Source organism: Nelumbo lutea, chromosome 7 (assembly GCF_056320005.1).
Source record: "Nelumbo lutea isolate HS-2025 chromosome 7, American lotus-T2T, whole genome shotgun sequence".
In the NCBI taxonomy this organism is placed as follows: Eukaryota; Viridiplantae; Streptophyta; class Magnoliopsida; order Proteales; family Nelumbonaceae; genus Nelumbo; species Nelumbo lutea.
Window position 1 is genome coordinate 19,680,083 of NC_142690.1, and position 22,044 is coordinate 19,702,126.

General features: G+C 40.6%; 1 protein-coding gene across 7 annotated transcripts in view; it reads right to left on the minus strand.

Moving 5' to 3' along the window:
* LOC148845490 (mediator of RNA polymerase II transcription subunit 15a-like) overlaps positions 1-22,044 on the minus strand; it is a 122,292-nt gene that overhangs the window by 81,115 nt on the left and 19,133 nt on the right. For 6 of the 7 annotated variants that reach the window (XM_088953188.1, XM_088953182.1, XM_088953185.1 and 3 more), the window contains exons 5-6: positions 17,779-19,167; positions 14,142-14,212 (exon numbers count right to left, since the gene is read on the minus strand). In XM_088953188.1, the coding sequence (XP_088809314.1) occupies positions 14,142-14,212; positions 17,779-19,167 (1,460 nt within the window). The remainder of the gene's footprint in view (positions 1-14,141; positions 14,213-17,778; positions 19,168-22,044) is intronic. The other variant, XM_088953189.1, reaches the window with a different exon arrangement.

Consider the following 22,044-nt stretch of genomic DNA (forward strand, 5'->3'; position numbering starts at 1 on the left):
GACATGATAAGCAAATTGAAGAGAGCAGAGCCTTCAAGTTTCTGGCTGGCCTAGACCCAATATATGAGGGTATAAGGTCACAAATTCTAGGGAGAGATGAATTATCGGAGCTTCACCATGTCTATTACCTGGTGAGGAATGAAGAAGTCAGGAGAAGGGAGATGCAAGTTGACTCCTAGACACAGTCAACTGGACTATCTGGAGAACATTCTGCCCTACTCTCCACTAAGGGAAATAGATATCCAGACAAGAAACCCCTCAAGTGTACCCATTGTGGTGGTGAGAAACACACAAAGGAGAAATGTTGGGTCTTGTATCATCACCTGAAGCCAGCTGCTTTGAGAAAGGACAAAAGGCAACATAAGGGTCACACAGCAAGTGGGAATCTTGCCACCAACAACAGTAGTGACAACTCACAGAGTACTCCAACAGTGTCCTCTTCCTCCACAGGGCAGGCTGTCGATTCCTCTGGACCAAGTAGATTTTGATGTGCTGCAGAACCTAATACTATGTATGTGAGGTGTATTTTGGTGGTTTATGGTGCTGAAAGTGGGAGACAGCAGTGAGTTTTGTTGCTGAAACTTGTGACAGTAGGTACTCTAACAATAATAAGCTGTTGGGGTGTAGTGTTGTGATTCTTTAGTGAAGTGGAGTGACAGACAAGTGATAGTTTTTTTGGAAGCCATAGGAGACAGCAGTGAAGGAAAGTCTAGTGTAATGGTTCCCTCTAATTATCTAAATGTGCAGATGACATCTATCAAACTAAATGGTGAGAATTATGTGCCTTGGGCTAAATCTGTTGAAGTTTTTCTGAAAGCTAAGAAGAAAGTGAAGCATGTGAAGTAAGGTAAACCCTCAGATGACAATCAGGGGTACGATGAGAGGGAGCAAGAGGATGCACAGATTATGGAACAGTATGGAACCCAAGGTCAGTGTAAACTTTATGTTCTTAGATACAACCAAGGAGGTTTGGGATCATGCAAAGAAGCTTTATTCTGGACAAGACAACACAACTAGAGTTTACTAATTATACCAAGAGTATTTTAATCTACAATAGGATAATCAAAGTCTTGAGGAATATTATGCTAGAATGAGAAATCTTCATAATGAGTTGAATGTATCACCCCCTTACATCTGATGTCAAGGTTCAGCAACGAGAGAGAGAGCTGTTGGATGTCACTAGATTCTTAGAAGGGTTAAAGTCTGAATACGAACCAGTGAGAGCAAAGATACTAGGTGTGTCTACTCTTCCCTCTCTTAAAGAGGAGTTTTCCCATCACCAAAGGATCTCAATTGGACCTACGGAGAACTCCACTATATCATATAGGTCTGTGTTTGCAATCACAAGAGGGGGAGGCTGTGGAAGTAGAGGAGGAGTCCAAGAGGTTCAGCCTGGTCATGGTGGTGGTGATGGACCCATGTATGGCTGTGGTGGTGGTGGACCCATATATAGTCATGGTGGTGGTCGTATTAGAGGTCGAGATTCAGAAGGAGCCCATAGTAGAGGACGTATTAATGGTCCGAGGAGGTGTGTACACATTGTGGTATGGAGGAACATACTATCAATTATTGTTATGATCTACATGGCCCACCTTCAACCTAGGCTAATCATGCAGTGACTACTGGTGGTGGTTTGAGACAGGAAACCCAACAAACTGATCAGATACACCCTACATCTACGGATGCCTTCGAAAAGAAGATGATGATTCTCCCACATGATGAGTATGAGAAGTTTATTTAGGCTACATCTCAACAGAACATGGCTACCCTTGCAAACTTAGGTATGGCTTATCTAGCATCTAAACCTTCCCATTGGATTATCGGTTCTGGAGCTTCCAATCATATGACTGGGATTCCGGGTGCGTTTTCCTCCCTTTCTCAGTCCTCCACATCTTCCATATGTGGTGTTGATAATGTTGACATAGATTCATTATCCCTACCCTTTGTTTTGTATGTTCCCAAGTTTCCCTTTAACCTTATGTCTAATAGTAAATTAACCAAGTCTCTTAATTGCACTATCACATTTTGCCCTTCATCTTGTGTTTTTCAGGATCTCAAGATGGGGAATGAAGATTGGTGAAGGGCATGAAGTTCGTAGACTATATTATCTTGATGGAGGTGGCTCGACAATAGCCCTTCAGACATCTCTTTCTCCTCTTAGGAGGACATCCATTGAGTCTATAGAGCACTCTTCTCTCTCAGACAGATCTGGTTTGGTGGTGACTAGAGGTGGAAGCCGTGGAAATAGAGGTGGTGGTGGTGGTGGTGGTGGCCGTGGACTCCCAGGTAACCATGGTGATGGCATGTTTAACTGTGCTGGTGCCGAAGTAGAGGTCGGGACTCAAAGGGAGGTCATAGTAAAGGAAGAAGTAATGCCCCTAGGAAGTGCACATATTGTGGATTAGAGGGGCACACGGTTAATTTCTTCTATGATTTACATGGTCCACCCAACACTTGGGCTAACCATGCTGTGACTAGGGGCAGTGGTACAGCTAGTGAAAGTCAGCAAACTGACCCGATCCCTTCCACCTCTACTGGTGCTTCTAGGAAAGAGATGGTGAGTGTACCCCATGCAGTATATGAGCAGTTCCTTCAGACATCTTCTCAGCAAAACACAGCTACCCTTGCCCATTCAGGTATGACTTGCTTGGCTTCCAAGCCTTCACACTAGATCATTGACTCTGAAGCCTCAGACCATATGTCTGGGACTCCAAATGTATTTTCTTCTCTTTCTCGGTCCTCCATATCTCAAATAGTTACTCTTGCTAATGGTTCTATATCTCCCATTTGTGGTGTTGGTGATGTTGATCTCTCCTTCTTATCTTTATCATTTGTTTTACATGTTCCTATGTTCCCTTTTAACCTTATGTCTGTTAGTAGATTAACCAAGTCACTTAATTGTTCCATAACCTTTTATCCCTCTTCTTGTGCGTTTCAGGATCTCAAGACGGGAATTAAGATTGGTGGAGGGCATGAGGCAGGTGGATTGTATTACCTTGATGGTGGTGGTCCTCCAGTAGCTTTTCAGTCGTCTCTTACTCCTCTTCAAAGGCATTGCAGACTTGGTCATCCTTCTCTCAAAGTTCTGAAGTTGTTGGTTCCTTCTTTGAGTCATCTTTCATCATTGGATTGTGAATCGTGTCAGTTTAGGAAACATCATAGAGTCTCTTTCAATCCAAGAATTGATAGTTGTGTTTTGAGTCATTTTTCTTTAGTTCATTCTAATGTTTGGGGTCCAATCAAAGTGATGTCATACAATGGCTATAAGTATTTTGTAATTTTTGTTCATGACTTTTCAAAGATGACATGGATTTATCGTATGAAAGATCATAGTAAATTGTTCTCTATTTCTTAGAAATTTTATGCTGAAATACATACAAAGTTTGGTGTTCATATTAAAATTCTTCACTCCGATAATGCAAAAGATTACACCTCAACACCATTTCAGAAATAGTTAGAGCACCATGGGATAATTCATCAAACCTCTTGTTCCTACACCCCACAACAGAACAGTGTAGTTGAACGGAAAAATTGACATCTCCTTGAAATTGCTCGGTCTACGATGCTTAATATGAATGTCCCAAAGAGTTTTTGGAGTGATGCTATCCTCGCATCATGTTTTCTCATCAATCAGATGTCTATGTCCATCCTTGGAAGTCAATCCCCCTTCTCAGTGTTATTTCTCACCTTGTCTCTGTTTCCACTCACCCCGAGAGTCTTTGGGTGTGTTTGCTTTGTTCAAAATTTGGGGCGTGGTTTAGACAAGTTAGATGCACGAGCTACCAAGTGTATCTTCCTTGGATACTCCAGGACTCAGAAAGGGTATAAGTGCTATAACCCCAACTCCCATAAGTCATTTGTGTGCTCCGATGTCACCTTCTTTGAATCAGTCCCTTTTTTCTCGGACACTACGGCAGTGATTTAAAAGGCGCGCCTAGGCGCATTTTAGGGTAGGCGCCTCGCCCAGGTCCTAGGCGCAACCCATTCAAAAGGCACACGCCTGGTGCGCCTTGTGCCTTAGCCCAGGCATGCGCCTTTTGAAAATTTTCCGCTTTTTCCCTTTTTTGAGTCTGGCCACTGGACCAGGGGCTCTGCCCCTGAACCCCCCCTTCCACGCCCCTCGAAGCCAACCCAAACAAATCCATGTTGGGGTCTTAAATTCTTAGATTTTACACAAAAAATAATAATTTTATAGTTTAAATTGCTTTTAGGAAGATATTTTATTAAAATGAATGAATGGACAACATTACCAAATAGGGTTCGCTCGCTCACCGAAGCTTCAAGAACCCCCTATTTGGTAATGTTGTCCACTCATTCATCTTAATAAAATACAAATATCTTCTTAAAATCAATTTAAACTATAAAATTACTATTTTTTGTGTGAAATCTAAGAATTTAACACCCTAACATGGCCTTATTTGGGCTTGCCTCGAGGTGCGTGGCACAAAGGTGGCTCGTAGAATTAGGAATATAATATATCACATTAGCTACTTGATGTAATTGAGAAAAAAAGAGATTATGGGTTTTATATGTTTGATTACATTTTTAAATTCTCATTTGAATATGCTTTACATATTATATTTATGTATTTTAATTTTGGATAATAGGTTTTTTAAAACATTTATTTTAAAACTTAAGTTAATATTTTTATTAATACTATGTTTTATAATTTTTTGATTTTTTTGAATTTTTTGTATTTTTTTAAATTATGCGCCTTGCCTCAACAAGGCGCGTGCCTCGCCTTGCGCCTTGTGCCTCAGGCGCAAAATGGCCCTTGTGCTTTTAAAACACTGCACCGTGGTTCCTTCTCCTTCCCCTAAAGTTCCTCTTCCTATCCTTGTTGAGGATCCTCTTCCCGTGGTCCCCATTCCAGTTGCAGATCCCCTTCCCGTGCTAGTTACTACTGAGAAGCCACCAATCAAATAAGTGTATACTCACAAAAGATCACCGGCCCCTCCTCCAATTAAGCCCTCATCGACAGATCCTATGGTTGCTTCTTCTCCCTCGGACCTTGATCTTCCTATTGTCCTACGGAAAGGTAAACGCACTTGTACTTCTCATCCTATTTCACACTATGTTTCAGCTGCTCACCTTTCTGCTTCTCATCGCAACTTTATATCACTGCTATCATCTGTTTCCTTTCCCAAGACTGTCCAAGAAGCCCTTACCTCCCCAGGGTGGCGGCAAGCAATGGAAGAGGAACTATCTACTCTACAACACAACCACACGTGGGGACTCACTGCTCTTCCTCCCGGTAAGCATGTTGTTGGGTGTAAGTGGGTCTACACAGTGAAGTATCTTCCAAATGGAAGTGTGGAACGATTGAAGGCCAAGTTAGTGGCTAAGGGCTATTCTTAGTTGTACGGTGTGGACTATATGGAGACATTTTCTCCTGTGGCTAAAATTAGTTTAGTTCAAGTGTTGATTTCATTAGTTGCTATGTATGGTTGGACTCTTTTGCAACTTGACATTAAAAATGCCTTCTTGCATGGCGATCTCATTGAGGTGTATATGGCGATCTCATTGTAGTGGTTTGACATCTTTTGAGGTGTATATGGTCCACAAGCATGGTTTGGCAGGTTCAATGAAGTAGTGAAAAACTTTGGGATGAAACAGTGTCAGGTAGACCATTCTATGTTCAGCCATGACTCAAAAGATGGGAAAATCTTGCTAGTGGTGTATGTGGATGATATTGTCATAACTGGGAGTGACAGTAATGAGATTGACAGGTTGAAATTTATATAGGACCACTTCAATACGAAAGATTTGGGTAAACTGAAGTACTTCCTGGGAATAGTAGTTGCAAGGTCAAGAGATGGAATTAACTTATGTCAAAGAAAATGTGTTCTTGACCTACTTGAAGAAATAGGATTGTTAGGTGCTAAACCAACAAAGACTCCTATGGAATTGAATATCAAGTTGAGTGTTGATGCAGGTGAGGAGTTTGATGATCCTGGAAGATATAGGAGGTTGGTGGGTGAAGAAAACATAAGAGAGGAGAGCTTGAGAGTTCAGCAATGAGGGTGTAAGAATAAGAGTTTCGAATCATCCCTCTCTCAGCACCCTAACACTCTTTTATTAAGATATATTTGAATAATTACAAGGAGGCCCTTAGTTGGGCAAGAATTTACAAAGAACTTAATATAGACAGGAAGGGCCCAGAATAAGGCCCATTACAGAAAAGAAACATAAATAACAAGAAAGAATAAACAACCTATGGGCCATTCGGCCCATCTTCTCTACACTCCCCCTCAAGCTGAGCATAGATATCAATCATGCCAAGCTTGCTGGTATCATGCTGAAGTTTTGCCTTGGGAATGCCTTCGGTGAGAAAATCTGCCAACTGTCTTTCAGATGTGATGAAAGGAAGACACACTTCACCCAAAGAGACCCTTTCTCTAATGAAGTGTCGATCAACTTCAATATGCTTGGTTCTATCATGTTGCACTGGGTTGTGAGCAATGTTGATGGCAACCTGATTATCACAGTACAACATCATTGGCTTGTCATATTCAACTCCAAGTTCTTCCATCAATGATTTTAGCCATATAAATTCAGAAACTCCATGTGCCATGGCCCTATATTCTGCTTCAGCAAAAGACCGAGCAACAACAGATTGTTTCTTGCTTCTCCAAGAAACAACATTACCAGCCACCAAGCTGCAATACCCAGAGTAGATCTTCTGTCATCAATGATTCCGGTCCAGTCAGCATCGATGTAGGCTTCAAGTTTCATATGACCATGCTTGGCAAACATAATACCTTTTCCTGGGGAGCCCTTCAAATAACATAGGATTCTCTCAACTGCTGCCATATGAGTGTCTCGGGGAGCATGCATGAATTGGCTAATGCAACTGACTGCATATGCAATATCTGGTCGAGTCATGTGTAGGTACAAAAGTTTCCCAAGAAGTCCCTGAAAGATTCCTTTGTCTTCTAACAATGTCCCTCTTGAGGCTGAGAGTTTATGACTCATATCAATAGGAGTAGCAACTGGTCTAGTACCCATCTTTCCAGTCTTGGAGAGCAAGTCAAGAACATACTTCCTTTGGGAGATAAGAATCCCATCCTTGGATCGAGCCACTTCTATACCAAGAAAGTATCTCAAGTCCCGCAAATCTTTAATCTCAAACTTTGTATGGAGAAAAGATTTTAGATCATGAATTCCTGAAACATCATTACCAGTCACTACAATATCATCTACATACACAATGAGGTATACTGCCAGAGGTCCACTCTTCTTCACAAAAAGAGTACGATCGGACTGTGTCTGCACATAACCAAAGTTAACAAGTGTTGTTCTAAATCACTCAAACCATGCTCTAGGGCACTGTTTTAGACCATAATGAGATTTCTTCAGCCTGCCTACCTTTCCTTTCATATCAGTTCCATACATCCCTAGAGGAAGAGACAATATAAACCTCCTCATGTAATTCACCATTCAGAAATGCATTCTTCACATCCAATTGATAAAGGAGCCAGTCAAAGTGCGCAGCTAAAGGTAGAAGAACCCTCACAGATGTCATCTTTGCAACAGGTGCAAAGGTCTCTAAATAATCAAACACATATGTCTGTGTATAGCCTTTTGCAACCAGCCTGGCCTTGTACCTTTCAATGGTGCCATCAGCTTGGTATTTGATAGTAAAACCCACTTGCAACCGACTGGATCCTTCCCTTCAGGCAAATCCACCACTTCCCATGTGTCATTCTTGTATAGGGCATCGATTTTAGATCTCATAGCATCCCTCCACTCTGGAGGTGAAAGAAAACTATAAGAAAGGTGCTTGGAAATGCAGTGTGCAGTGCACTTCCATTTTCCTTTCCTAACAGCAATGGGAATATCAAGTTCAGGGAAGGATGAATCCAAAGGTGCTGAAACAGTACCTATTGTCTCTTCTGTGACTGGAAGTGTATGAGGCTCATGTGTTGTAGGAGAAACAACCTGCACATTTCTGGATCTTTGCCTTTGATACACCTTGGGATTGAGGATAGGACAAGGAGGTAGAGTACTAGGATAAGGAGAATGGAACGACTGATCCACCCTTGATACATTTCAAGGAGAAGCAGACACATCAAGAGACTCAACAGGGACAAGAAGAGGAAAAACAAACACTTGTGACAAATCCTCCCCTAGTGGACAATGTCCTTCTGGAGAGGAACCATAAAAGGGAGAAAGCTCATCAAAGGTGGCATCCATTGAGACATACCGATTGCCAGGCTTTGGATCAAAACAACAATAACCCTTCTGTGTGGGGAAATAACCAAGGAAGATACACTTTTGAGCTTTGGGTTCAAATTTATGCCTTTGGACACTTGGAACATGTACATAACAAGTGCAGCCAAAGACACGAATAGGAACAAGAAAAAGGTCCTTGTCTGGATGAAGAAGATTGAAGGGAGACTTACATGTACATAACAAGTGCAGCCAAAGACACGAATAGGAACAAGAAAAAGGTCCTTGTCTGGATGAAGAAGATTGAAGGGAGACTTCAACCCCAAAACCCTGGATGGCATATGGTTTACTAGGTAGGTAGCAGTAAGAACAACATCACCCCAAAACCAGGTAGGAACATGTGAGGCAAATAAGATACTTCGTGCAACTTCAACAATATGCCTATTTTTCCTCTCAACAACCCCATTCTGTTCTGGGGTCCTAGCACATGAGCTTTGGTGAATAACCCCCATGTCAGAGAGATAGCAGGATAGGTTTTCCTCAAAGTATTCTTTTGCATTGTCAGATCTGAAGATTTTAATCCTAGTATCAAATTGGGTTAAAACAAATTCATGGAATTGTCTTACAAGTCTTGGAACTTCATCACGGGATTTCATCAGAAATATCCAAGTGAACCGAGAAAAATCATCAATAAACAGGATAAAATATTTATAGCCACCCATGGAAGGTAAATGGTAAGGCCCCCACACATCAGAGTGCACAATATTAAAAGGAAAAGAAGATCTTTTATTACTCAAAGGATAATTGTTTCTACAATGCTTTGACAATTCACAAGACTCACAATGAAGACTAGACAAACTAATTCCCTTAAGCAGTTCAGGGAAAAGATGACTCAAGGCAGAAAAAGGCAGATGATCAAAACGACAATGACACAACATAACCCGACTAACAGACTCTGAAGAAACAGATCCAAGAGCAGCATTCCCAAGATGATCAGTGCATTGTTCCGGGGTATCAAGCAGGTATATTCCGTTCGCCTCATGGCCACTCCCAATCACCTTCTAAGACTCCAGATCCTGAAAAGCACAGTAGGAAGGAAAGAAGGTTACACAACAGTTTAGTGACTTGGTTAAACTACTTACAAACAACAAATTTGTATTTAGTTTAGGTACATGAAGGGCAGAAGGTAGGAACAAAGAATCCGTAGCCTTGATGGTTCCCTTACCAGAGATAGGGGCAAGTGAACCATCAGCTAAAGTGATTTTATCACGTCCAGGAAGCAAGTCATATGACTGATCAAATGCTAAAGTAGCAGAAGAATTGTCTGAAGGGTTGGAAGAAGAGGTCACATCACTCAGCTGACTGATCATCTTCCCAAACTTTTCATATTTTGCTCTCATGGCTGCCAACTGTGCAGAAGCAGACATTTCTTCACTATCTGGCCCGGCAGCTACATTTGCACTTCCTGATCTTTTACTATCATGCTTTTTCTGAAACCGACTGGGAACAAGATTAGGATGTAATTTCCAACACTTGTCTTTGGTATGCTTTGGCTTCTTGCAGTACTCACATATAACTTCTTTCTTTCCTATGCCACCAGAAGTTCCAGCATTCCCTTTGGGTTTAATCCCCATATTGGCAAAGTGATCATTAATATCAGCCCCTTGAACCTGAACAACCCTTTTGCTCTCTTCACTACTCACCAATGCATAAGCTTGTGACAAAGAGACACACTCCTTAGAAAGAATATTCTGTTTTGTGATATCATATTATGGGTTTAGTCCATTTAAGAACTCAAATACCCTGTTCCTTTCAACCAATTTTCTGTAGGTCTCTGCATCATTGGTGGTGTCCCAAGTTACAGCCTCTATTAGGTCAATCTCTTGCCATAGGGACTTCAGGGTTGAGAAATATACAGCAAGAGGTTTCTCCCCTTGCCTTAAATTCTTTACATCACTTCTCAATTTACATGCCCGGTCCACATTGAGTTTTTGTGAATAGGTTTCCACAACACTGTCCCAAATTTCTTTTGCTGAATTCATCCATAGGTAGTGTTGGCTGATTTATGGCTGCATTGAGTTCACATGACACCCAATGACTGTGTAATTTTCTTGCATCCACTTCTCGTAGGATGGATCATCTTCTGGGGGAGCCTTCTTACTCCCGGAAATGAATCCCCAATTTCCTCTACTACAAACATGAATCTTTACTGATTGTGACCATGCCAGATAATTAGTTCCATCTAGTTTAACTGTGGTCACAATCAATAAGGAATCACTTGGAGTCCCCTGAACAGTCCATATTCAGCACCACTTTTGTTTTCAAACTCTGAGAAGTACATCATGTAAACACTCAAAACAGAGTTCAGCCGACCACAAGAAGACAATATACTGGGTTCAGCCTTCAAGAAGTAATCAGAAACTCCTAGGCACTGTGCACTTAGCCGAAATACCTTTTCAAAGTTGTGCACTCAGCCAAGAAGAGTAAATACCAATCGGTATTGCTGAACAAGCCTTTTCACAAACACAGTGTGGGCAATAAAGACAACCCCACGATCAAGGAAGAGAAAAGACCCCAAAAATAGTTCGTACAGCCCCCTAAAACAGTCAAAATATGATTAACAATACACAACCTTGTTACAAGGATGTTTCGGCAGGTTTTAACAGTCCAAGAAGGAGAGAAAAATAGCCCAGAAATTTCTAGGTTAAACCAGATTTAATGCAGTCGAAAGTAGTACAGAACAGCTAGGATTTTCGGACACTTCAACAGTCCAAACACAGTCAAAGATAATACAAAACAACCAAAAAAACTGAGCACAACTTACAGTTCGAGCTTCAACAGTCCAAACACAGTCGAGCTTCAAAACAGTACAACCAGTCCAAACACAGTCGAGCTTCAACAGTCCAAACACAGTCAAGCTTCAAAGCAAAAAACTGAGCACAACTTACAGTTCGAGCTCCAAAACTCCAAACACAGCCGAGCTTCAAAAACAGAACCGAGTTGTTCCCCTTCCCCTCTTTTTTTTTCCTCTGATTCTTCCTGGCCACCGAACCACTTCTCCAAGAGATTCTAGTCTTGCGCTCATCCACTGACCTCCAAGAATCAAGCAGTACGTGACTAAGCTTCCAGCCCTATGATATTCAAGTTCAGATATGCTCTGATACCATGAAGAAAACTGAAGAGAGGAGAGCTTGAGAGTTCAGCAATGAGGGTGTGAGAATGAGAGTTTCGAACCATCCCTCTCTCAGCACCCTAACACTCTTTTATTAAAATATATTTGAATAATTACAAGGAGGCCCTTAGTTGGGCAAGAATTTACAAAGAACTTAATATAGACAGGGGCCCAGAATAAGGCCCATTACAGAAAAGAAAGAATAAACAACCTATGGGCCATTCGGCCCATCTTCTCTACAGTGGGAAAGTTGAATTATCTGACTATTACCCGACCAAATATGTCATTTGTTGTGAGTATGGTGAGTCAGTTTATGCAACATCCCTGGATTCCTCATTGGGAAGCAGTTCTAAGGATTGTTAGGTACCTGAAGGGTGCTCCAGGCCATGGTTTGCTATACAAAAGTGGAGGGACTCTTGAGATAGTAGGGTACACAGATGCTAATTAGGCTAGTCCTGTATCAAACAGGAGATCAATTATAGGGTATTGTACCTTCCTTGGTAACAATCTTGTAACTTGGAAGAGCAAGAAACAAACAGTGGTGGCAAGGAGTAGTGTAAAAGCTAAGTATAGAGCTATGGTTCATACCACATGTGAATTAGTATGGTTGAAGAACTTGCTACAAGAGATGGGGTTCTCAGTTGACAAACCCATGAGACTATATGTGATAACCAAGCAGTTGTTCACATCTCTTCCAATCCAGTCTTCCATGAGAGAACCAAGCATATTAAGGTTGATTGTCACTTTGTAAGAGAGAAAGTGATCAATGGAGTGATAACCACATCTCATGTGAGCTCGGGAAATCAGTGGGCAGATCTCTTTACAAAGAGATTGTCTCGAGGCAGAGTAGATTATATTTGTGACAAGCTAGGACTATATGACATATACTCTCCAGCTTGAGGGGGAGTGTTAGAGTTCACAAAACAGGGGTATTTTGGTCATTTGTGTTTATCTATTTGAGAGTGAAAGGTCTATTTTATTCAGGTCTAAGTTGTGTGTCCCATCACTTATGAGGGGCAATACGGTCTTTCTTGTAACTATGTTTATTTTCAGATAAATACAAGTGGGTCGACTAGAGAGGATAAATTTCCCTCATCTAGCCAAACCCTTCTTCCTCTTCTTCTTCTCTACTTTAACCTAGAACTGAATAGAGATTTCAAGACATGTCGGAGGTGTCGTTTTGGCCAGCTATAGAAGTGATAGAGTAGGAGGCATCTAAACCATCTACAACAGTCTGATAGGCCTTTTTGTTCCCTTTCTTCTAATTTGGACCACTACCTTTCTAAGGCCATGTAGGACATTCAGTGATAATGTGGCCGACCTGCTTGCAATAGGTGCATGTGTTTTTCTTCTTACAATAGGAGACAACATGCCCATATTCCTTACATTCATAACATTGTATCTTAGAAAAATCCTTCTTCCCTTTTGGTTTAGTTTCTAGGAAGACAGCACCGATGTTGGAATCCTTTCCTCCATCCAATGCAGTCTGTGTAGTCAATCTGGTTTCTGCCCTCAAAATCTACCCAAGGATAGTATCTAAGTCAGGAAGTGTTCCTCGGCTTAGGATATTAGATCGGACAACTTCAAATTCTAGCCTTAGATGAATTAAAAATGCATATTTTTTCTCTTGTCAAAGTGTTCCTTCATGTATTTAACACAATAGTATGAAGGATTCTCTCCCATGTGAATTAACTCATATTTTCTCCAAAGGTTGATGAATCTGGCATAATATTCCCGGACCTTTCTATCTCCCTGATAGTATTGAGAAAATGTCAACCTCTATCTGATACTATCTAGAGTTATTCGATTGCTGATAAACTTTCTCGAGTTAGTGATGCATCTCATAGGCTGTCACGCACCTTCTCATAGGGATCGCAATCAGTTTCGGCTTATCCTAGAATCCGTGATGCAAATTTTGCATTGTCAATCTTCCATTGATTAAGTCCCTTAATGTCAGAGTCATCTGGTTTAGATACAGATCCATCTAGGTATCCCCAAAGACCCTTAGCTTCGACATGGAACTAAAAGTTAAACTTCCATAATGCGTAGTTTGTACCATTGAACATAATAGGAAGAACCTCCAGCCTTTCTGATGCCATTGGAAGGCAAAAGGCAACAACACAACCTTCCAAAAACCAAAAGAAAAGTCGAACCAGAGAAAGAGGAGAAGAATACCTTTCTGTTGATGTCCAAAAAAGGCAACTGTATAGTTCTGCCGAACTGAAGAGTGGATCAAAACCCCTCAAAGACAAAACCTATCCAAACCAAACCAAAGGGATTCAGTAGATCTGCTCTAGGCGACACCAAATCTAAAATTTCAGGCTGATCCCATGTCTCTATAGGGAGATCTAAGAAGAAAGCTGAATCCGATGGCACAACAGTACAAAAAACAGATCTGTAGTCGATCCAGAAAGAGGATTAAAAAGACACTCAAGAACTTCCAAATACTGTTAGGGAGTTCTTGAATCAGTAGTAGCTGGGATGTTATGTGAAGTTCAGGTCGTGACATGCTCTGATACCATGTCAGAGTCAGTTCGAGAGTCAGAAGAGAGAGAAAGAGAGAGAAGAGAACACAGTAGAATGGTGGGTGTGACACCTTTTGCCAGTCTACACCCTAAAAGATATATTTATATTAAAAGGTAAAAGGACAAATCTGCCCTTAATGTACAAGAGAAAGATAGTACGAAGAATACTTATCCAACAAAGAAGAGTAAAAGTACAAAAATAGCCCTACGACTAGATTTCACAATCTCACATCAGTACAAAAAAATAAAAGGATAAAGTGAAGAATAATTACCTTTTGAAACATCTTTTCTTGCCAATCAGAATCATTTAGATGTCCTGTTTGAGCAGTGGAGTCTATTGGTGCTTCAACATGACAAAAGAAGGTAAAAAGAAATAGTCAATACACTCATTTCACAAAAATTCATTAAAAAGAAAAATAAAAGGAACTTTCGATGTACAAAACCAGGGTGTCAGTTGGGGCCACTACACAGTGCGTACTTATACCCAAAAAGTCAACTACTCCATATTGCACCAGTGCAATTGTGAGATAAGGATAATGGGAGACCATGGGGATTTAGTATCAATTTTCCTGCTCTTGTAGAATGAGATAATTTGACTCAAAATAAAGCAAAGAATTTCTACCATATAATACAAGGAGTAGGGGATGCACTAAAGGAAGAAACACTGACACTCTTGCAAGGGATGAGGATTGCTAAATAGCTTAAATTCAGGAAAAAGGAAGTGTAAGTGACTCAAAACTGTTAGTGGGACGGATGATGTCTACCAGTTTGGGAATTTGGAGTCATAGACAAGCTATAAGGGAGTTGAGATATTTAGAAAGGGACATAGGGGTAAGGTTTAGTTGGGTTAGAAGACCAGCAAATAGTTTGGCAGATTCCTTGGCCATATAAGGGGCAAATAGGGAACTTTTTGTTTTGGGCAGCTTTGTAAAGATTGTTTTCCCTTTTGGACTTTACCTCTTATTTTGGGATGTTTTCTCATCTTACTCAGCAGATGATATCAGAAGAAGTGGGGGAAGTGGAAGCAATCTCCTCTAAAAGGATAGTGGTTCAAAGGTGCTGGACACCACCTTAGGCAGGCTTTATTAAGTTCAATTTTGATGGAAGCAGCTTTGGAAATCTGGGTGCCAACCCCATATAGCAGGGATAAGGCTTGGATGATGATGATGATGAGCTTTGGAAATCTAGGTCCTATAGTGGGAGAAGTTTTCAGGGAAAAAGGTCATATTAAAGAAATGTTTTTGGGTCCACTTGGAATTAAGGATCCCACAAGGGCTGAACTCTTTGATGTTCTCCAACATATGCAAAAGGCAATAGATTATGAGTATGAACAAACTAATCATTGAAGGTGACTCAAAGGTAGTGACTGGATGGATGAAGGATAGTGAGAGAGCATATCCTACAAAAGCAAACTAAGGAAGATTAAATGGCTGACTAGGAATATGCAAGTAAAAATCCAATGGATACAGAGGTCGACAAATGATATGGCTGATTTGCTAGACAAACAAGGGGTCACTAGGGGTCGATTTTATTGGGCTCAATTGTAGAGCGAAAGAATGCAATGGGAGAAGAAGTAGAATTTCTCCTCTTTGAGGGGTGTATAAGCACTTATGTACATATGTCATTCATATTTAATAAAATCTTATTGTTACTTATCAAAAAAAAAAAGAAATTAATGATCTTAGATTTATTTGAAATGAAATAATAAATCACTTAACACCACCTGTTTGTCATCTAAATCAAAACATATAATCTCTTATATTACTAATCAATTAAACAAATAAATCAATGCACACACCAAAGATACCAGCATTCAGAATAACTGGTACTAACAATTGTGTAACACTGTAATGTTTATGGTAAGTCAAGGGGGAAACCTTGGTCCCAATGTTAGTCAAGGTGGTTTTCTGAAAAAAGCTTTATTCTTAAAAATTACCCAACAATCTACACCATATCACCACTGTGGCAACTCCATACTAGAAGACCACTGTTTGAAAGAGAGACTAATCTGTTTTCCACCTTATTTTTTATTTTATGCTTTATTCCTAATTTATACACCATCATCCAATCATGTTCCATCACAAACACTTAAAGAAACAGCATGGATGTAAAAAATAAAAGCATATACCATATGCTTAGTCAACCTAGTTAAGTAGGCAATGCTTAGTCACACTTCATCATGAGTATCAACCGACTAGTTAGTGATGCAGTATGTCTGGCCTTCAACTAACTAGTTGGTTGAAAATTAGTTGACACTTTGATAAGACAGGATATAATTGATATTTCAGTTGTCTCGAACCTCATATTAATCCTATTTTACAGCAACTACCCTCCTTCAGCAAGCAACTTTGTGCTAACGTCCATTCTCATTTCATCAGCAAAGCTCTTTTCAATATCCCAAACTTATCTTATGCCCAAAGAAAAGGACCTGCAGGTTGAATTCATAGAAACTAAATATTCTCCTTCCCCCCTAACATTTCAAAAAATGTAATGATAACTATTGTAATGCTATTGGAAACATACTTAAGTAATTTAGGCCCCGTTTGGTTTGCAGGAATGGGGGTCTGGAATCGGAATCAGAATGGACTATTCTGATTTCAACTGTTTGGTTGGGTGGAATCAGTATCCCATTCCCATTCCTGATGGAATGGCATTCCCCCATTTGAGAGAATGGTCATTCCCTGCCACTACCTTGGAAATGAAATCTCATTCCTGCTGATTCTGATTCCTATTTCCATTGCTGTCTGAATCAAACAGACTATGGGAATAGACCACTCCGATTCTGATTCCAAAGGATTTTGATTCTGATTCCAACTGCAAACCAAATGGACCCTTAGATATAGACAATAGATTATCATGCTCAAATGGACAATTAAGGCCGGTTTGTGGGAATAGGGATCTGGAATCGGAATCGGAATGGGCTATTCCGATTCCAACTATTTGGTTGGGCAGAATCGGAATCCTATTCCCATTCCTTCAGGAATGGCATTCCCCCATTTGAGTGAATGGCCATTCCCTGCCCCTCCCTTGGGAATGGAATCCCATTCCTGCTCACTCCCATTTCCATTTTCATTCCTGTCTGAACCAAACAGACTATGGGAATGGACCATTCCAATTCCGATTCCAACTGCGAACCAAATGGACCCTAAGTTATTGTGCCACTTCCTCCAGATGGTAAATAAGATATTTCCCAATAAGATCATTTTTCCTGTTTAATCACTAAATTCTTCTGGAGACCAGCCAGCCAATACACAAAATTGAGTCCAGCGTAAGACTAGAAAAGCAATTGATATAGTGTCCCAAGATCCACAAAATAAGTAAATAAAGGGTGTCATCCATCCCACCCAAACAAATTACTTTTCTTTAAGAATGACAATGGTTCTCAACTTTTCCTCTTTTGATCTAGAAACATTAAGAAATTCCATAGCATAATCGATATATTTCAAATGAGAGACTAACCACTAGTACATCATCTCTTCAAGCTTTTCATTGCGGGAATTACGATTTGTATGTCTTTTTATATAAAAAAAAAGAAAAAAACTTCTTGTTAATACTTGTAATTGAATATACTTCAGTAAAATATAATCTGGGGGGTACGATTTGTATATGTTTTATATAGGAAATTATGATTTTTATATAGCCTCTCCCCCTCTCCTCCTAAGGTCAAGCATATTATTGTCTTCTCTTCTTTCCTCTCCTTTCTTTTTTTTTGATAAATATTCTTCTCCTTTCTTTCCTCCATCAATCTCTTTTTATCATTGGGTGTCTATTGAGGGGCTTCTTTCTTGTATCAGGGAGGGTTTGATTCTTTCATGGCTACCGTTATTCTTCAGTGTTCTTTTTCTTCCATTATATTAATGTGCCTATAAAAAAGAAAAAATTGAGGCACATGTAATTGCAACCACATACTTGAGGAGACTTCTGGAAGCACTCTTTGTGACTGAAACAATTGCTTCTGCTGCTCCATTACATTCTGAGGATGATGCAAGGTACTGGATGTTTGAAACTTTTGCTGCATATCCCGTTGTAATGAATTAGACTGCTGTTGAAATCCCAATTCCTGTTGTAACTGTGTTGTCTGTGACTGAAACTGAGATATCAGTTGTTGCTGCGGTGTTTGTGATTGTGATTGTTGTCCTTGTGAAGGCAACGAAGTTGCTGACATCTGCTGAATCTGTTGTTGCTGTGCTGATGCAGCCTTGGCTTGTTGCAGGATGTGCACTGAAGTTTGATGTTGTTGCATGTTTGAGAGACCTGACTGGGGTCCAAGCAACTGCTTCTGCTGTAACCCAGAAAATTTACTTTGTGAAACTAACTGCTGCTCATGTAAGTTTGAATTGTTGTTCTGCCAACTGAGAAACTGTTGCTGTTGCAGAATATCAGGCAAATTATTTGGGAGGCTTAGCAACACCTGCTGTTGTTGTTGCTGCTGCTGCTGCAAGTCCCCAACACTGCTTTGGTGTCCAAGCAGCTGATTATGTTGTAAGTTTGATACACTTCGTTGCCCTGTTAACAAATTTTGTTTTTGTGGTGGTAACATCAACTGCTGAGACATTGTTGCTTGTTGCTGGTAAGCAAAAGGAGTCCGCTGGTGAACAGACTGTTGCAACTGTTGCTGTTGACTGAGGATTGACTGTGAATGTTGCTGCAGCATGGATGCCATTGATTGTTGAACAGAAGATTGCTGATTCTGTTGATGGTCAGAGCAAGGAGATTGCATTTCAGAAGGTTGTGTCTGCTGAACAGTTGACTGGTTGGATTGGAAACCTGATGAACTCTGCACAAGGGATTCCTGAGATGGCTTCACCTGATTGGGCTCTAAGAGGTTCTGCTGTTGCTGCTGGATGTGGGATTGGATAAGAGTGGGTTGAATATTTCCATGATGGAGCTTCTGCTTAAAAAGCTGCTTCTGCTGGTAAATATGTTGCTGTGGATTCTGAGACTGCTGCTGGTGCTTTTGCGGGAGATGCTGCCTTCCATGCATCTGCCTCTGTGAATTACCAAAAATGTTTGATATCATGCCTTGTCCAACTGAATGATTTGTCTCATTCTGTGAAATTTCAGATATATTCTGCAAATTTGAATTCTGGCTACCAACAATTGGCATGGAGTTCTGAGTAAGATCAGTCAAAGATGGCAGTCCTGATGCTAAACCGGTAGAACTTTGTACTCCAGTAGATGCAATGGTGTTTTGAATGCTCTCAGAAAACAGTTGTGGGCACGCCTGAGATTGATTTGCCAAGGGAACTACTAGTGACTGCCCTTGCTTGTCCACTTGGGATGGAGTATATTGAGATGCTATTTTAAATAAACAGATTTCAGCTGAATGGAAACTTGATTAAATATAAAGGCACTTACATGTGTTTTCTAAATTGAATATAAAAAGTCAAGAGTTAATTCTTTCTAAATTAGAGACAAGATATTGTTAAGAGAAAAAGAAGGCAAACATACAACCTTTTTGTCAATCAAGGACAACTGAGATGAAGAAAGTCATTGGGTGGAAAGGTTTAAATCAAAGAATGTTTTTAGAACAAAGCATCAGTTGAAAAACAGTCCTCTTGATGTATGGAACTGCTTGAGATTAGATGCAAACCAGAAAATAAACAAACAAGAGACGATTAAGAGGAAGAAGAGAGAGAGAGCTGGCGGCAATGAGAGTCAAAGAGTGAGAGGTTCGAACTAAGCCTCCCTCTAACACTCTAAACTTTGAAATATTACAGAGAGGCCCTTGATTGGGCAAGAAATTACAAAAAATAGAACATTACAGAGTATGGTCCCAGAATAAGGCCCATTACAGAGAGAAACATAACATAACATGAAATGACAGTCTATGGGCCATTCGGCCCATCTCCTCTACACTCCCCCTCAAGCTGAGCATAGATGTTAAACCCAGCTTGCCAGTGTCATGCTGAAGCATTGCCTTGGAAATGCCCTTGGTGAGGAAATCTACCAATTGTCCTTCAGAAGTAATGAATGGAAGATGCACTTCACCGGAGGAGACTCTTTCTCGAATAAAGTGTCTACCAACCTCAATATGTTTGGTTCTATCATGTTGTACCGGGATGTGAGCAATGTTGATGGCAGCCTGATTATCACAGTACAACATCATGGGTTTGTCATGATCAATCCCAAGTTCTTCCATTAAGGACCTTAGCCACAACAATTCCAAGACTCCATGTGCCATGCTCTATACTCTGCTTCTGCGAAGGATCGGGCCACAACTGACAGTTTCTTACTCCTCCAAGAGACAACATTACCAGCCACCAGACTGCAATACCCTGAAGTAGATCTTCTATCATCAATATTTCCAACCCAATCAGCATCAGTATAGGCTTCAAGTTTCAGATGACCATGCTTGGTAAATAGAATTCCTTTTCCTGGAGAGCCTTTCAGATAACACAAAATCCATTCTGCTGCTGCCATATGAGTATCTCTAGAAGCATGCATGAACTGGCTAATACAACTAAAAGCATACGCAATATCTGGCCTAGTCATGCACAGGTACAAAAGCTTCCCAAGAAGTCTCTGAAAGACCCCTTTGTCTTCCAACAAAGTTTCATCCGAAACTGAAAGTTTGTGACTCATATCAATAGGAGTTGCAGCTGGTCTTGCACCCATTTTTCCAGTTTCAAACAACAAATCAAGGACATATTTCCTCTAGGAAATAAGAATCCCATCCTTGGATCTAGCAACTTCTATGCCAAGGAAGTATCTCAACTCCCCCAGATCCTTAATCTCAAATTCTATACGGAGGAAAGACTTAAGGGCCAGAATGCCTGAGGCATCATCACCAGTCACTATAATGTCATCAACATACACAATGAGATACACTACTAGAGATCCACTTTTCTTCACAAAAAGAGTATGATCAGACTGTGTCCGAACATAGCCAAATTTAACAAGTGCAGCTCTAAATCTCTCAAACCAGGATCTAGGAGATTGTTTGAGGCTATAAAGTGATTTCTTCAATTTACATACCTTTCCTTGCATATCTTTCCCATACATTCCTAGAGGGAGACACATGTAGACCTCCTCATGTAAGTCACCATTCAGAAATGCGTTCTTTACATCTAGCTGATAAAGAGGCCAATCAAAGTGAGCTTCCAGAGATAAAAGAACCCTCACAGATGTCATCTTGGCAACAAGGGCAAAAGTCTCCAAGTAGTCAATCCCATATGTCTATGTGTAGTCTTTTGCAACAAGTCTGGCCTTGTACCTCTCAATAGTCCCATTAGCCCTGTATTTAATGGTAAAAACCCACTTGCACCCAATTGGATCATTCCCTTTAGGCAAATCCACCACCTCCCAAGTACCATTTGTGTATAGAGCATCCATTTCAAACTTCATGGCATCTCTCCATTCTGGAATCCCAAGAGCTTCTAATACAGACCTAGAAATGGGGTTAGAAGCAACTGAAGAGAGGTAGGCAAAGTATGAAGGAGAAAGTAGGTCATAAGAAAGGTGTTTGGAAATGTAGTGCGCAGTGCACTTCCGCTTTCCTTTCCTAACAGCAATAGGGACATCAAGATCTGGGAAGGATGATTCCAAGGGGGCTGAAGCAGTACCTGTTAGCTCATCTGTGATTGGGAATGTATGAGCTTCATCTGTTGTAAGGGAAACTACTTGCTCATTCCCGGATCTCTACCTTTGATACACTTTGGGATTATGGGTAGGACGAGGAGGTAAAGAAATAGGGGCACTAGGACAAGAGGAATGAAGTGGTTGATCCTCCTTTGATTCATTTGGTGAGGATACAGGCTTGTCAAGAGACTCAACTAGGGTAGGAAGAGGAAGAGCAAAAACTTGTGACAAACTCTCCCCCTATTGACAATGTCCTTCCTGAGAGGAACCATAAAAAGGAGAAATTTCATCAAAGGTAACATCCATAGAAACATGTCGGGTGCCAGTCTTTGGATCAAAACAACAATAACCCTTTCGTGTGGGGGAGTAACCAAGGAAGATGCATTTGTGGGATTTTGGTTCACACTTGGAATGTGAACATAACAGGTACAACCAAACACACGAAGAGGAATTGGGAAGAGATCCTTGTCTGGATGAAGAAGACTAAAGGGGGATTTAAACCCTAAAACCCTGGATGGCATACGGTTTATGAGATAGGTAGCAGTAAGTACAGCATCACCCCAAAATCTTGTGGGAACATGTGAGGCAAACAAA